Source organism: Mobula hypostoma, chromosome 12 (assembly GCF_963921235.1).
Source record: "Mobula hypostoma chromosome 12, sMobHyp1.1, whole genome shotgun sequence".
In the NCBI taxonomy this organism is placed as follows: Eukaryota; Metazoa; Chordata; class Chondrichthyes; order Myliobatiformes; family Myliobatidae; genus Mobula; species Mobula hypostoma.
This window is the reverse complement of record NC_086108.1, coordinates 3,720,521-3,738,250: the sequence shown is the minus strand read 5'-3', so window position 1 is coordinate 3,738,250 and position 17,730 is coordinate 3,720,521. Positions and strand designations below refer to the sequence as shown.

The window sequence follows — 17,730 nt, the reverse complement described above, 5'->3', positions numbered from 1 at the left end:
AAATTGTCTTTAGACTGTGGAGGAATCCAGAGCACTTGGAAGAAACCCACATTGTCATGGGAAGAATGTAGGAACTCCTTATAGGCAGAGGTGGGAATTGAACCTGGGAAGCTGGGACTGTAAAGGGTCATGCTAACCACGACACTATCATGCTGCACCACTTGGGCACTGGAAATGACATTAAACAAACTTGAATCTTGAGGTATTTCGTTAATAAAAAAAGAATAAAATTAAAAAAAGAATTTTAAAAATTCTGTTATGAAGATGGAAATTAGAAGTTATTCACCCCCTTGTTTCAGCTTCGCTATTTACCGTATTGTGGTGTTTTGGAAATATTCAAAACTTTTAGTATTTTAATGTAGAAGTTGCTCTGCTCTTATCTATTTATTTAATTAGGAGGCCATTCATCTACTAATAGCTCTCAAATTGTATGGCCACACACTCAATGATTCAGGAACAGGTTCTTCCCCCCTGCCGTCCCAATTCGGAATGGGCATTGAACCCATGAACACTACCTCACTACTTTTTTTTATTTCTGTTTTTTTGTACGACTTGTTTTAACTTAACTATTTAATAAACATATATATACTTAATATAACTCAGGTTTTCCCTCTGTATTTATTTACCATGTATTTCATTGTACTGCTGTCGTAAAGTTAACAAATTTCACGACATACGCTGATGATATTAAAGCTGATTCTGACGTGTGAAGATACTTGAAATGCATATGTCATCACGCTACCACATGACGCGTGAGCACCCAGCTTAAGGAAACACAAAGTAAGGCCTGCACTTCAGACTCCTGTGTCTTCCTTTGAACTAGTTTAATGTCTCAAAGCTACAGAACGTAACAGTTCTGACCTTTAAGATCAATCGAATAGTTCCATCCCACATTGCCATTTTAATTCCATACGTCTATCCATGGTCTCCTCCACTGTCACGATGAGGCCACACTTAGGTTGGAGGGACAGCACTTTGTTTTCCATTTGGGTAGCCTCCAACCTGATGGCACGAATATTGATTTCTCAAACTTCAGGTAATGCCACACACCCTTCTCCTTCACCATTTTCCATCCCCTTTTCCCGCTCCCTCCTTATCTCCTTGCTGGTCCATCCCCTCCCTCTGGTGCTCTTCCCCTCTTTTTCTTTCTTCCATGGCCTTCTGTCACTTTCACCAGCTTACTTCCCAGTTCTTTATTTCATCCCCTCCCTCTTCAGGTTTCACCTATCACCTTGTGTTTCTCTCCTCCGCCCCCACATTTTAAATCTACTCCTCAGCTGTTTTTCTCCAATCCTGCCACTGTGTTTCAGCACGAAACATAGACTGCACTCTTTTCCTGGCCTGCTGAGTTCCCCCAGCATTTTGTGTGTGCTGATCCCCCCATAGCCCTCTATCTTTCTTTCATCCGTGTCATGCAGCAGCTACGATCCAGGGATTCCCAACCTTTCCATGCCATGGACCAACAGCGTTAAGCAAGGCGTCTGTGGACCCCAGTTGGGAAACCCCTGGTTAGTAGACAGCAGAGTGCAAGGGCCATAGCAAGGTAAATTGGGAGATCAAATATTAACCTCATATCTCAATTCCTTCCCTTAATAGAGTCAAAGAGCTCTACAGTGTGGAAACAGGCCCTTCAGCCCATCTAGTCCATGCCAACCTATTCTTCTGCCTCATCCCATTGACTCACAACAGGACCATAGTCTTTATCTCCCTCCCATCCATGTACATCCAAATTTCTTTTAAATCTTGCAATTGAACCCACATCCACCACTCTGTTGTTAGCTCATTCCACTTTCACACCACCCTCTGAGAGTGAAGAATCCCCCTCCCTCAGGTTCTCCAGAAATATTTCATCTTTCACCCTTAATCTATGACTTTGAGTTCTGGTTTCACCCAACCTCAGTGGAAAAATCCTGTTTGCATTTACCCTATCTATACCTCTCATAATTTTGTACACCTCTATCAAATCCCCTCTCTTTCTCCTTCACTCCAGGGAGTGAAGTCCGAACCCATTCAACCTTTCCTGATAACTCCGGTCCTCCAGTCTCAGCAGAAACTTTGTAAATTTTCTCCGTACTCTTTCAACCTTATTTACATCTTTCCTGTGGGTGGGTGACCCACCGATGTCCTAATCATCTTCAACATAAATCCCATCTCCTGTACTCAGCAATTTGATTTCTGAAGGCCAACGTGCCAAAAGCTCTCTATACAACCCTGTCTACCTGTGCTGCCACTTTCAACAAATGATGGAGCTGTATTCTCAGATCCCTTTGTTCTACCACACTCCTCGGTGTCCAACTATTCTTCGATAGCCTTCCTTGCTGTTCACCGCACCCTCAGTCTAGGTGTCCTCTGCAAATTGGCTGAAGGCTGTGCCCTATCAAGCCTCATTTACCCATCACCACACCCCATCCCACCTGTGACCAATGCTGACTCTCAGTGAAGGAGACACCAAATTGAAAACCTGGCACGCCCACAATGCTCGGCAGAGAACACAAGACAACAGAACATGACAAGTAACGGTAGTGAAACAATACCACTCATGCCCCCAGTGTCATGGAACCGTAGCGGTTAGCGTAACAATTTCAGCGCCAGCCGTACGGTCACGGTTCATTTGTACCTTCTCCCTGTGGTTGCGTGGGTTTCCTCCTGCTGCTTTGGTTTCCTCCCACAGTCCAAGAATACTCAGTACAGGGTGAGTAAGTTGTGGGCATGCTATGTCAGTGCCGGAAGCTACACCCAGCACTTCCTCTGACTGTGTTGGTCATACCCACCACAGTTTCAAAGAATGTCAAGGGGGTCTCATTGAAACCTACTGAATATTGAGAGGCTTAGAGCAGGGGTTCCCAACCCTTTTTTATGCCATGGATCAATACCATTAAGCAAGGGGTTTGTGGATACCAGGTTGGAAACCCTGAGCCTAGATAGAGTGGATATAGAGAGGATGTTTCCTGTAGTGGTGGAGTCCAGGACCAGAGGACACAGATAGAGTGGATGTGGAGAGGATGTTTCCTGTAGTGGTGGAGTCTAGGACCAGAGGACACAGATAGAGTGGATGTGGAGAGGATGTTTCCTACAGTGAGGGAGTCTAGGACCAGAGGGCACAGATAGAGTGGATGTGGAGAGGATGTTTCCTATAGTGGGGGAGTCTAGGACCAGAGGGCACAGATAGAGTGGATGTGGAGAGGATGTTTCCTACAGTGAGGGAGTCTAGGACCAGAGGGCACAGATAGAGTGGATGTGGAGAGGATATTTCCTATAATGGGGGAGTCTAGGACCAGAGGACACAGTTAGGGTGGATGTAGAGAGGATGTTTCCTACAGTGAGGGAGTCTAGGACCAGAGGGCACAGATAGAGTGGATGTGGAGAGGATGTTTCCTATAGTGAGGGAGTCTAGGACCAGAGGACACAGATAGAGTGGATGTGGAGAGGATGTTTCCTAAAGTGGGGGAGTCTAGGACCAGAGGGCACAGATAGAGTGGATATAGAGAGGATGTTTCCTAAAGTAGGGGAGTCTAGGACCAGAGGGCACAGATAGAGTGGATATAGAGAGGATGTTTCCTGTAGTGGTGGAGTCTAGGACCAGAGGGCGCAGATAGAGTGGATGTGGAGAGGATGTTTCCTATAGTGAGGGAGTCTAGGACCAGAGGGCACAGATAGAGTGGATGTGGAGAGGATGTTTCCTAAAGTGGGGGAGTCTAGGACCAGAGAGCACAGATAGAGTGGATGTGGAGAGGATGTTTCCTACAGTGAGGGAGTCTAGGACCAGAGGGCACAGATAGAGTGGATGTGGAGAGGATATTTCCTATAATGGGGGCGTCTAGGACCAGAGGACACAGATAGAGTGGATTTGGAGAGGATGTTTCCTAAAGTGGGGGAGTCTAGGACCAGAGGGCACAGATAGAGTGGATGCGGAGAGGATGATTCCTACAGTGGGGGAGTCTAGGACCAGAGGGCACAGATAGAGTGGATGTGGAGAGGATGTTTCCTACAGTGAGGGAGTCTAGGACCAGAGGGCACAGATAGAGTGGATGTGGAGAGGATATTTCCTATAATGGGGGCGTCTAGGACCAGAGGACACAGATAGAGTGGATTTGGAGAGGATGTTTCCTAAAGTGGGGGAGTCTAGGACCAGAGGGCACAGATAGAGTGGATGCGGAGAGGATGATTCCTACAGTGGGGGAGTCTAGGACCAGAGGGCACAGATAGAGTGGATGTGGAGAGGATGTTTCCTACAGTGAGGGAGTCTAGGACCAGAGGGCACAGATAGAGTGGATGTGGAGAGGATATTTCCTATAATGGGGGAGTCTAGGACCAGAGGACACAGATAGAGTGGATGTGGAGAGGATCTTTCCTATAATGGGGGAGTCTAGGACCAGAGGACACAGATAGAGTGGATGTGGAGAGGATCTTTCCTATAATGGGGGAGTCTAGGACCAGAGGACACAGACAGAGTGGATGTGGAGAGGATGTTTCCTGTAGTGGGGGAGTCTAGGACCAGAGGACACAGATAGAATGGATGTGGAGAGGATGTTTCCTATAATGGGGGAGTCTAGGACCAGAGGACACAGATAGAGTGGATTTGGAGAGGATGTTTCCTCAAGTGGGGGAGTCTAGGACCAGAGGACACAGATAGAGTGGATGCGGAGAGGATGATTCCTACAGTGGGGGAGTCTAGGACCAGAGGGCACAGTTAGAGTGGATGTGGAGAGGATGTTTCCTATAGTGGGGGGGAGTCTAGGACCAGAGGGCGCAGATAGAGTAGATGTGGAGAGGATGTTTCCTATACTGGGAGAGTCTAGGACCAGAGGGCACAGATAGAGTGGATATGGAGAGGATGTTTCCTATAGTGGGGGAGTCTAGGACCAGAGCCTCAGAAGAGAGGGACGTCCATTTAGAATGGAGATGAGGAAGAATTTCAACCAGAGAGTGGTGAATCTGTGAAATTCATTGTCACAGATGTCTGTGGACGCAGGTCATTGGGTATATTTAAGGCAGAGGTTTCTAGGTTCTTGGTTAGTAAGGGTGTCAAAGGTTATGAGGAGAATGAGGTTGAGAGGGATAGAAAATCAGCCATGATTGAATGGCAGAGCAGAACCAATGGGCCAAATAGCCTAGTGCTCCTATCTCTTATGGTCTCATAGGAGATGGAATCATAGAAAAGGACAGCACAAAAACAGGCCCTTCAGCCCATCTAGTCCATGATGAGCCATTTAAACTACCTACTCCCATTGACCTGCACCGGGACCATAGCCCTGCATACTCCTGCCATCCACACACCTATCAAACCTCTTAAACGTTGAAATCGAGCTCGCATGCATCACTTGTGCTGACAACTGATTCCACACTCTCACCACTCTCTGAGTGAATAAGTTTCCCCTCATTTTCCTCTTAAACTTTTCACTTTTCACCCTTAACCCATGACCTCTGGTCATAATTCTGTCCAACCCGTGGAAAAAGCCTGCTTCCATTTACCCTATCTATACCCTTCATAATTTTGTATAACTCTATCAAATCTTCTCTCAATATTCTATGTCCCAAGGAGTAAAGTTCTAACCTATTCAATCTTCCCTTATAACTCAGGTCCTCCAGACCCGGCAACATCCTTGTAAACTTGCCAAAAAATACACCGGCTCCGCCTTGCTCTTATAACTAAAGTATTTTTGAAAATCTGTTCTGGTTAAAATATTTTGCATCCTAATTAATAATAAGTTTTGGTGAATGTGGGCGGAGCTACAGATGGTGTCAGAGGGCAACTTCTCCCAGCCCGTCACTGGAACAATTTAAATTCTTCTTCTCCTAATGCCTCTTTTTCCACTAACAGTGAAACAGTGAGCTGTTTGACCCCTTCTTGCTGTGAAAGGAGTGATATCTCTCTCTCCCTTGTTGGTGAGAGAGACGTAATGTATGGCTCTATTTCTTTTAGAGCAATGAACACCCCCCCAGCCCCACCAGTACTGATCTGTCACCTGTGCATGCGCTGTTGTCTGCGCATGCACATTGTTCTCTCTCTCGCTGCAGTGTGAATACACTAGCCATCTCTCGCGTTCATGCTTTTATTTAATTGATATGTAGTTGGGCACAGACACAGCGAATTGGCTATGAGTATGAACCTGAAAGTCTGAGAATATCACGAACTGCACCGATAGTGGTGGGACGAAACAGCGAGAGTTAAACAGCACGAAAAAGCCAAAGGACGCATGAGTAACTTTGAAAGACACGCTGAATATAAAGTGAAAACAGCGTGGCCATGGCTTCAGTCAGGGAAGTTGACAAATTTGGAAGCACTAATGAAGGTTGGGAGTTGTATGTCAAGAGAGTTGAACTGTCTTGTAACAGAAACAACATGGGGGAGTACAAGAAAGCTCTCATGCTTCTTAGCTTAATGGTGGAAGGTCATACAGTCTCTTAGGCAACTTAGTAATCCCTGGAAAGCCAGCAAGCAAGAGCTTCAACGAAATTGCTACAATTTTACAAAATCACTTGTATCCTAAGCCGTTGGCAAAAGCTGAGAGATTTAGATTTTACAAAAGAACCAGTCAAAAGGTGAAAGCATTCTGAATACATTGCAGAACTGTGCAAACTTTCCCAGTACTGTGACTTTAGAGATGGATTTTCTGATGCATTAAGGGACAGACTTGTATGTGGTATGCGTAGTCAAAGCATTGAAATGAGGCTATTGGCACAGTGTCCCTGAATGGTGCAAAAAGGCAAAAATGATATTGATGTGGCAAATCCTCCCATGATGCAAATGCCTGGTGGTTCAAAGAAAAAGTCTGCAGAAAGTGTCACAGACAAGATCACACAGAGAGAATGTGCAAGGCAGATAAAAACTGAGTGAAAAGTCTCAAACACATATCTAAGTAAATACATAAAATTACCAAATGGAAAACAGAATCAAACAACAGAGTCTGATAAAGGTGAACTGTCATGCCTGGAACTGCATAGTAATACTGAAGCAGATTGCAAAATCATCTGGATCACGATAGATGTGTCTGGTGTAGATCTGAAAATGGAGCCAGATACAGGGTCAGATTTATCCATAATTCCAGAGGCTGACTACAACAGGCTGTTTTCTAAGATATGTATTGAAAAGTGGAGGGCCAGCACTTTTCAGATGTAAATGGTTGAGAAAAATCCAACTAGGCTGGCACTAAATCAAAGCTCTCAGTGTGGCATTAAAAGGCAACTGCAGCCCAAATGGTAGCACTAACCAGAGGTTGTCACAGCTGCTTAATGCTAATCAGGTGTTTGAGGAAGGAATAGATAAACAGATCGAAGACTTGGCCAAAAATTATTCAGGATGCCAAAAGGTTATACCAGTGGGAGTGGCCACCATCACCATGGCAAAGTGTACATATTGACTTTGCTGGGCCATTCATGGTTTACACGTTCCTGATTGCTGTGAATGCTCATTCGAAGTGGCCAGAGGTTATACCAATGAAGTCAACCACATCAGCAAAGACTGTCTCTGCTCTGAGGACTATCTTCACTGGAAATGGCTTATCAGAACAAATTGTGAGTGACACTGGACCACAATACACGTCAGAAGAATTCCAACTGTTCATGAAGAGAAATAGCATCTGACATTTCAAGTCAGCTCCTCACCACCCAGCAACAAATGGGTTAACTGAAAGGTTTATCCAAACCTTCAAGAAGTCCATTAAACCAACGGACAAGGAGGACTTTTCTCTACATCACAAGGTGGACAACTTCTTTTTTGTGTATTGGAACTCTGTTCATGCGACGACAAATCAAACGCGTGCGATGCTGTTCATGAGCAGGAATTGCATAGACCTCCTGAAACCAGACCTATGAAAGGAAGTACAAAATAAACAGTTCAGCCAGTATCCAAGTGGAGCAGCAAGGAGCTTTGGGATTGGACAGGAAGCCCTGGCGTCTGATTGCCAAGAAGACAAGTGGAGACCCAGTAGGATAGCTGCAAGAACTGGACCACTGGCGTATACAGTGGATCTTGGAAATCAGACATAGAGATGTCATGTGGACCAGAAACCGGATGCTCAGCTGAAGAACACTGAGTTGATTGCATCCAACAAGATGGACACATTCCATCCACCAGCCTTATCTCTTTGTGATGATGTCACTGACAGCAACGCAACGCTGGAAACCGAGAATGTTGGCTTAGACAAGACGCCTGCCACATCTGATGCCACCCCACAGGCCCAGAGGAGATATCCTGAAAGAAACAGACGCCAACCAGAAGACTGAACCTTTAGAGCTGTGAAGTTAGTTATGAGCTGTTATTCTGAAAGCATGTTTATTTGGTATATGGGTTTATGAAAGGGAAATTGAATGTTTTGTACATTTATGGTTTTATGTTGCATTAATTTAAAGGGGGAGGAAGTGTAGTGTATGGATCTATTTCGTTTAGGGAATGACACCCCTCGCTTAGCACCAAATATTGATCTGTTGTCTGCACATGCGCTGTTGTCTATGCATACACATCGTTCTCTCTCTCTCTTGTTCATTGCAATGTGAATCCACCAGTTAGAGCCATCTCCTGCGTGCATGCTTTTATCTAATATATATGTAGTTCTGCAGACGCAAGAGAGCCTGTGGGATGTTGAACTGTTGGGATGAACGGTGGCTTTTGATGGACTCTAGACCATGGTCACTCTTTGGGGCTTTGCTGTTACTTGTGTGGACGGAGAGTGGGAGGAGAGTTGATGCTGCTTTTGTGTGGGAGGGGAGCAGGGGCTTTGGGGTTCTTATGTTGTTTCCCAGTCATTCATTCTTTGGGGTTTCTCATCTGCTTCGAGGATGTCAGTGAAGAGTAAGGATTTCAGGTTGTATACTGTATACATTCTCTGATATTAAATGGAACCAGTGAACTTGCTTGCACTATCTCCTTAACTTAAAACTTATTGTCCAGGCACCATGAGGAAACTTATGGGATCATTATTGTGCACTAAATTCCTGCAGTGTTTTTTAACGTTACAAAGAAACTTCATTGATTATTTAAGTATTAAGTTTCAGGAAAGAAGTATTTTGACTATCATTAAATGGAGTTTAAGATGAATTTGTCTTGTCTTTGTCTCGCAGTGGCCACTTTATTAGGTACACCTGCTCATTAATGCAAACATCTAATCAGCCAATCATGTGGCAGTAACTCAGTGCATAAAAGCATGCAGACATGGTCAAGAGGCTCAGTTGCTGTTCAGACCAAACATCATGATACAGAAAAAAATATGGTCTAAGCGACTTTTGAAATGATTGTCGGTGACAGATGGGTGGTTTGAGTACCTCAGAAACTGATTCTCATGCACAACAGTCTCTGGAGTTTACAGTGAGCAGCTGTTCCGTGATGAAAACGCTTTGTTAGTGAGAGAGTTCAGTGGAGAATGGCCAGACTGGCTCAAGGTGACAGTAATTCAAATAACCACATGTTACAAAAGTGGTGTGCAAAAGAGCATCTCTGTACGCACAACACATTGAACCGTGCGGCAGAAGACCATGAACATATACTCAGTGGCCACTTTATCGGGTTCAAGGGGTATCTAATAATGTAGCCACAGAGTGCATCTCACTGATTCTTCCCCAATTAACAAACTGCTGTTGTGACTAGATTAGAAAGGTTTAAAGCAAGCCTTTCCAACCATTTTCATGCCATGGGTGCCGACCATTAACCGACATGTCCATGGATCTCGGGTTGAGAACCTGTGCTCTATAGAAATTGGGCCAAATACGGTCAAATAGGCCTAGTTCGGTAGGCATCTGCGTCAGCCTAGATGAGTTGGGCTGAAGGGTCTTGTTCAGTACAGTCTGACTCTGACACCTTCTGAAGGTTACAGAATTCAAAGATTCAAAGTATGTTTATTATCAAAGAATGAATAAACTAGCCATAGGAGCTGAATTAGGCCGTTCAGCCCATCAAGTCTACGGCATCATTCCATCATAGTTAATTTATTATCCCTCTCAACACCATTCTTCTGCCTTCTCCCCATAATCTTGGATGCCCTGACTAATCAAGAAACTATCAATCTCTACTTTAAATACACTCAAATGACTCAGCTTCCATAGCCGTCTGTGGCAAATAATTGCACAGATTTATCACTGTTGGAAACCACTTTTCTTTAATAATACTTTTTATAAGATTTGTACTTTTTAACAAACTCTTAAATTTTTCACATTGACTGGTAGAAAGCGGAATAGCAGCTAAACTACTGGTTTATCACCACTCTCATTTTTCATTGGCTAAGTATTAGCACATTACCTATGTGATGTTATTGTTTAAATATGTAACCTATTAACTAGTTTATTCCTATCTGAGGAATTTCCCTGACTTTATCTACAAAGGTGATAGATTTTTCAAGCACCACCTTTATTCTTTTGTCTTTGCATTAGTTCCCCCTTAGCACTGTTTCTCAGCTCTTTATTTAGTTTTCTTAGTATTTTTATGTTTGTTTGTACTCTAAAACAAATTGAGATCTCGGGATTAAGACTTCTCATCATTCCTGACTCCTGAAAGAACCCTGAGGATCAGACATCCGACAACACCCTCTGGCTAAAGAAATTCCTCCTCATCTCTGTTGTAAAGGCTGAAGAACCCATTTCCATGATGTGCAGTACAGTGCCTAAGCCGTTTGCCCAGTCCTGTAGTGATTTAATGTATTGCATCGTACTGCTGCCACAAAAATACTAATTTCATGACATATGTGAGTGATGAGCTCTAATCAGGATTAAATGGAGGGGTTGCAGGGCGGCTCGGCTGGAAGGCCCAGAAAGGCCTATTCTGCTCTGTATCTCAATATATAAATAAAAACATTGTAGATTTGTCTCCCTGCATTCTCACTGGCTCTCCCCACCCTCCACACCTTCGACCATCTACACTAGGAAGAGTTTACAGCAGAGCTCTGAGGGCTCAGGCAGCAGCATCACCATGCTCTCCACCATCCAGGAAATCCTCATTATGAATGCCTCAAGAAGACACCCATTACTGGGCCCATGCCCTCCTCCTTCCCTTTCTCCCATGATCTGTTCTCCTCCTGCCCTTGACCTTTCTCACCCACCTAGCTCACATGTCACCTTAGCTCACATGTCACCTTTGAGCTGCCCTCCTTCCCCTCTCCCCACCTTTTCATTCTGGAGTCTTCTCCTTTCCTCCGCAGTTCTGAAGAAGGTTCTCAGCCTGAAACCCTGACTGTTTATTTAAATCCATAGGCACTGCCTGGCCTGCTGAGTTCCTCCAGCATTTTTGTGTGTGTTGCCTGAATTTCCAACATCTGCAGATTTTCTCTTGTTTGTCATTTAACTCAGTACTCCTTTTTCTAAAAAAAATTATTTTTAATTTGTAATTTATGGAAATGTTTGTGTCCCTGCACATTACTGCTGCCACAAAACAAATTTCACAACATATTAGAGAGTAATAACGAACCCCATTCTCATTCTAATTCCGCCACAAGCTATTTTACCACCCCTCCCAAGGTAGAAATGTCAAATACTAGCAAGGACGCTTACTTTTTGCCCATCACACCATTAGCACCTAGGGCAGCGGTGAAGGTCCTCCGTCACTAGCAGTATTCAGAGCTTTCTTCGTCAGCTCAGTTTTCACCACTGTCAGTCATGCAAGTCCCGGGTGGAGACTCAGGAATACCGTCACACTCAGATGCAGAAGGATTCTCCATTGCTGTTTCCGTAACAATTTTGTTTGACCAGTCAGGGTTGTTACCCTGAGCTGAATCCCTGAACCTGGAGGACCAGGGGACCACTCTGAGTCTGTCCTCTACCCTTTGACCTGTTTGGCACGGGTGACAAAACCCTGACTCCAGCCAACATAGCTCTCCGGGTCATCGAGGCCTGCAAGCCTCCAAACTCCATGACGAGGTAGTGGTCCTCCTGGAGGAGTGGGCATGCATTTACTGGAATTTACAAGAGCTGTGTGAGGCAAGTGTTCACGCAGAGAGTGGTGGGTGGCTGGAATGTGCTGCAAGGGGCGGCTGTGGAGACAGATATGACAGAGGTGTTTAAGGAGCTCAGTCGGTTTTGAGAAGCAATTAAAGTGCCCTGACCATCACATCATCATCACTGAGGCTTGACATGGTTATTCTGTCAGAAATCTCAAAGTAGGTGGTCATGGTAGAACTGAGAGTTCCTTGGGAAGACCGGATTGAGGTGGTGTTCGAGCATAAGAAAGGCAAACCCCAGGAGCTGGTAGAGCAGTGCCAGAGACAGGGTGGAGGACACGGTACGAGCCCATAGAGATGGGGTGCGGAGGTTTCGTTGGCTGCTCGCTCTGCAGAACCTATTCTCTCCTTGGCACTACAGGGGGGGCTGCAAAGAACGAGCCATCAGGATCGTCAGAGAGGCTGCTGAGTGAGCCTCCAGATGGCTATTGATCACGTGGACCAATGCTGCTGGGACGCAAGCCTCACCAACCCTGGCTGGGTCGCCTGGGCGAGCGTGTCTGATGTTGAAAGACTCGAAACCCCCGATGACCCCAGGTTACATCAGTGATGATGTGTCCAGCGCACCCAAGGATGTGTCTCCGCATCATTAGACAGGCGCATGAATGTGCGCAGAATGGAGCGATGTGGATCACGTGCATGCAGAAGGGATGAGTTTAATTTGGCACAGTTATGATGGACTAAAGGGCCTGTACTAAGCTATGTCCTGAGTTCTATAAAACTGCATGTCCTCAGGATGTCCTGATCCCTATATTCTAACTTACAGAGCAAGATTGAGTAAGTGGGGGCTTCATTCCTTAGAATGTAGAAGATTAGAGGCATACAAAATTATAAGGGGTATCAATACAGTAGCTGCAAGCAGGCTTTCTCCACTGAGATTGGGTAAGGCTAGAACTAGAGGTCATGGGTTAAGGGCGAAAGGTGAAAAGCTTAAGGGTAAGCTGTGTTAGAGTTAGTGGGTTGTGAGCGAGCTATGTTGATGCCAGAGCCATGGCAACACTCTCAGGCTTCCCTCAGCACATTCTCGGACAAACGACGCATTTCACTGTACGTGTGACAAATAAATCTAACCTTTAATCTTTATCTGTTCTTCACATAACTTAGCAAACCTTGCATCTTCTTTCACTTTGAATCAATGCCCTAGTGTCAGGGAGGGTCTCGCACCCAAAGTTGTCTGTTTGAAGGCAGACATCAGTGACCAGTGAGTTGCAGCTGGAAGTATCACACAGACCTCAGCTCCCCACCCCGCAACTCAGAGTGAGAGGCACAGGCAGCAGAACCCCTGCCCCACAGCTCTTGAAGCCCAGACTCGATCCTAGCCTCACACACAACATGCTGGAGGAACTCAGCAGGCCAGGCAGCAGCTACGGAGAAATGTACAGTCGACGTTTCAGGCCGAAACCCTTCAGCAGGACTGGAGAAGGGTTTCAGCTCAAAACGTTGCCTGTACTATTTTCCATAGATGCTGCCTGGCCTGCTGAGTTCCTCCTGCATTTTGTGTGTGCTGCTCGGATTTCCAGCATCTGCAGATTCTCTCTTGTTTTCAATCCCGGGCTCAGCTGTTATATGTGTGTGTGGAACAGAGCAGGAATTTTTTTAAATTTTATTTTATTTTTTTACGCGGCCTAAAATCTGCGCAGCACTTTAAATTTACATTACGTACAAGAAGTTTCCAGCTGCGTGGCAACAAAGGCTATGAGCACGGAAGCATTTCGGTTACTGCGTGGCTGCACACCCTGGAGGGAACGGTGAGGAAAAGGGAGTCTGAACAAAATATTAACGACTTACTTTGATATCCGACGGCCGAGTGCAAGAGGTCCATACCCGAGCCGGTAAGGGTCAGCCCGTTGACTGCATAATGTGGTTGTTTAATGTAGGACATCATGCTCAAGGTTAGACTCGGGTTAAGAGTCTCTCTCTCTCTCTCTCTCCTGAATGGCCCAGGCAGACGAGTCGCTATCCTACCCCAGTATGATCGTCACTACAAGAAGACAGACAGAAGAAACCGAGTAGGATGTTATTTCAGTCCGAGACAAGGTATACATTTGATGACAAACCCATCAAAGATTCTCCACACCTCCTTGCATCCGAATCACACTTCCAAGGACAAATAGCTGTGACTGCCAGGCAGTAGGGAATGAAATTTGAAAACAGTGATTTATGCATAAACGTTTCAAGGAAACACAAAACGTGTTTATCTTTGCAAAGTATTTCTTTTGAGTCGGTAATTTGTTGGCTTAAAACTTGTGAAAAATCTCCAAAATACCAATATACAGTGACTGATGGCTGGTGGTGCTCAACTCAACAGATCCCGTCCCTCTTCACAATTTCGTGGCTTCCAGCAGGAGAACGAAGGTCAGGTTTGTGTATATACTTCGATAACGTACATGCTTTGACAAGAAATGTACCTGCCCTGGCCCAGCACTTGGTGCCATTACAAAGGAAGCACAGCAGTGCCCCTGCTTCCTTAGAAGTTTGCGGGTTCAGCACGACATCTAAAACTTTGACAAACTTCTATAGATGTGTAGTGGAGAGTATACTGACCAGCTGCGTCACAGCCTGGTATGGAAACACCAATGCCCTTGAACGGAAAATCCTACAAAGAAGTAGTGGATGTGGTCCAGTCCATCATAAGTAAAATCCTTCCCCACCATTGAGCACTACATGAAATGTTGTCGCAGGAAAGCAGCATCCATCATCAGGGATCCCTACCACCCAGGACATACTCTCTTCTCACTGCTACCAGTGGGAAGGAGGTACAGGAGCCTCAGGTCCCACACCACCAGGTTCAGGAACAGTTATTACCCCACAACCATCAGGCTCCTGAACCAGTGTGGATAACTTCACTCAGCACAATGAGCCTCAGGTCCCACACCACTAGGTTCAGGAACAGTTATTACCCCACAACCATCAGGCTCCTGAACCAGTGTGGATAACTTCACTCACCACAATGACCCTCAGGTCCCACACCACCAGGTTCAGGAACAGTTATTACCCCACAACCATCAGGCTCCTGAACCAGTGTGGATAACTTCACTCACCACAATGAGCCTCAGGTCCCACACCACCAGGTTCAGGAACAGTTATTACCCCACAACCATCAGGCTACTGAACCAGTGTGGATAACTTCACTCCCCACAATGAGCCTCAGGTCCCACACCACCAGGTTCAGGAACAGTTATTACCCCACAACCATCAGACTCCTGAACCAGTGTGGATAACTTCACTCACCACAATGACCCTCAGGTCCCACACCACCAGGTTCAGGAACAGTTATTACCCCACAACCATCAGGCTCCTGAACCAGTGTGGATAACTTCACTCACCACAATGAGCCTCAGGTCCCACACCACCAGGTTCAGGAACAGTTATTACCCCACAACCATCAAGCTCCTGAACTAAAGGGGATAACTACATTCAACTTCACTTGCCCCATCATTGAAATATTCCCACAACCTATGAACTCACTTTCAAAGACTCTTCATCTCATGTTCTGGATATTTGTTGTTTATTTGTTTATTATTATTATTTCTTTCTGTTTGTATTTGCATTTGTTGGCCTTCTGTACTCTGATTGTCTGCCCTGTTGGGTGTGGTATGTATTTCACTGATTCTATTATAGTTGTTGGATTTATTGTGAATGTCCACAAGAAAACGAATCTCAGGGTTGTATATGATAATACATATGTACTTTGATAATAAGTTTTCTTTGAACTTTGAAGTGTCTCTGAGTGCTTTGGAGCCCATTACAGTCCCAAAACACTTTTATCCCACTGAGAGGAGAAAGTGTGTCCTGTCGAGGTGGGTTAAGTAATGGTAGATGTTTGAAAATCTTGATTCATCACTCCCAATCACACTGAAAGCAGAAAACACTGGTCACACCTTGCCACTTTTGAAAATCAGATTCATCCTGTATTATGTCCAGCAATTGACAAACACAATGATAGGCAAACTGTTTGGAACACAGACCAACTCATCTCAAAAGAATTCCAGTATAGTTAATCAGATTCAGTGAATTGTGAGGACTCCGGTCTATTCTGGGGTTGGCCAGCAGGGACAGACATAGATCCCCAAGGGTTTTCTTCCCAGAACCGATAGGACTCGCTTGTTATTATCATTGACTGAACTCGTTCCTAATTAACATCTGTGTATTTAAACCCTGCTTCCTGTACCTTAGTTTGTTCAATCTTAAAGTGAGATCTTGTAAGTAGCAAGAGCCTCTCTTTTTTTGAGATTGTCTGTGTTTTTTTCTGAGATTCTCTGCGGCTTGCTGCCTGCTATTCCTGGAATATACGTGTACATCAAGGAGTTGGATTTCTGCATTTGTGTTTGCATTTCTGCATTTTTGAGTTGGACTGGTTGCCTGTTTTTGCCCGTCACAAAGTTCAAAGTAAATTTTATTATCAAAGTACATTTATGTCGCCATATACAACCTTGAGAATCATTTTCTTGCGGGCATACTCAGAATAGTAACTATAACAGGATCAATGAAAGATCAACCAGAGTGCAGAAGACAACAAACTGTGCAAATCCAAATATAAAAAAAAGCAATAGATAATGAGACCATGAGATAATGAGATAAAGAATCCTTAAAGTGAGATCATTGGTTGCAGGAACATCTCAATGATGGGGAAGTGAGTGTAGTTATCCCCTTTTGTTCAAGAGCCTGATGGTAAGGGGTAGGAACTGTTCTTGAACCTGGTGGCGAGAGTCCTGAGGCTCTTGTATGTTTTACCTGATGGCAGCAACAAGAAGAGAGCATGGCCTGGGTGGTGGGGATCTCTGATGATGGATGCTGCTTTCCTCTGACAGTGTTTCATGTAGAGGTGCTCAATAGTTGGGAGGGCTTTACCTGTGTCGTACTGGGCCAAATCCACTACCATCTTGGCTAAAAAAAAGTAAAGCATGCTTTTGAATCTGCTGCATATCAACTTTTGTCTGCACCACGGTTTCTGCAATGGGGTTCACTCTCAGTCCTCTCAGCCAGACTTTCAACCCAGTGACCTGAGTTCGATTCCTGATTGGGCCATTTCCCTTGCATAAATATGGATTAAAACCTGGAGAAAAACTCTGCAAATACTCAAATTACAATAAAATGAGAGTAATTTTAGAATATAAAAGCAAGGATGTAATGTTGGGACTTCACTGGTGAGGTCTCACTTGTATTGTGAACAGGTTAGTGCTTCTTATCTTGGAAAGGACGCGCTGAAACTGGAGCAGGATCAAGGGAGGATCACAAAAATTAATCCAGGATTGAACGGCTTGTGATATGAAGAGTGTCTGATGGCTCTGGGCCTCTGCTCAGGAGAGTGAGAGGTGGCCTCATTGAAATCTATTGAAAGGTGAGAGCCCTTGATAGAGTGGATATCAAGAGCAAGTGGGCAAGTCTAAGATCAGAGGACACGGCCTCAGAATAGAGGGATGTTCTTTTAGAGCCAAGATGAGGAGGAATTTCTTGAGCCAGAGGGTGGTAAATGTGTGGAATTTGTCACCATAGGCAGCTGTGGAGGCCAAGTCACTGGGTATTTTTAAGGCAGAAGTTGATGGATTCTTGATTAGTCAGGGCATGAAAAGGCAAAAGATTGGAGCTGAGAGGGAAATGGATCAGGCATGATGAAATGACAGAGAAGACTTGATGGGCCAAATGGCCTAATTCTGCTCCTTTGTCTTATGGTTTTATGTTCTAAATATCATTTCCATGTCTGTTCTATTGGAATAGCTGTTCTTGGATAACACTAATCTCCTCTGTATCTAAACTTCAGTCCAGGTTTCTTGCTGTTGAACAAAAAACTACAAAATAACATCTTCAC

General features: G+C 44.8%; 1 protein-coding gene across 2 annotated transcripts in view; it reads right to left on the bottom strand.

Moving 5' to 3' along the window:
* The window catches only part of LOC134355108 (homeobox protein otx5-like), a 30,826-nt gene extending 17,020 nt beyond the window's left edge, over positions 1 to 13,806 (bottom strand). Inside the window, exons 1-3 of one of the 2 annotated variants that reach the window (XM_063064853.1) lie at positions 13,706 to 13,806; positions 10,833 to 10,842; positions 159 to 168 (exon numbers count right to left, since the gene is read on the bottom strand). In XM_063064853.1, coding sequence (XP_062920923.1) covers positions 159 to 168; positions 10,833 to 10,842; positions 13,706 to 13,806 — 121 coding nt within the window. The remainder of the gene's footprint in view (positions 1 to 158; positions 169 to 10,832; positions 10,843 to 13,705) is intronic. The other variant, XM_063064854.1, reaches the window with a different exon arrangement.
* Between the last annotated feature and the right edge of the window lie 3,924 nt (positions 13,807 to 17,730).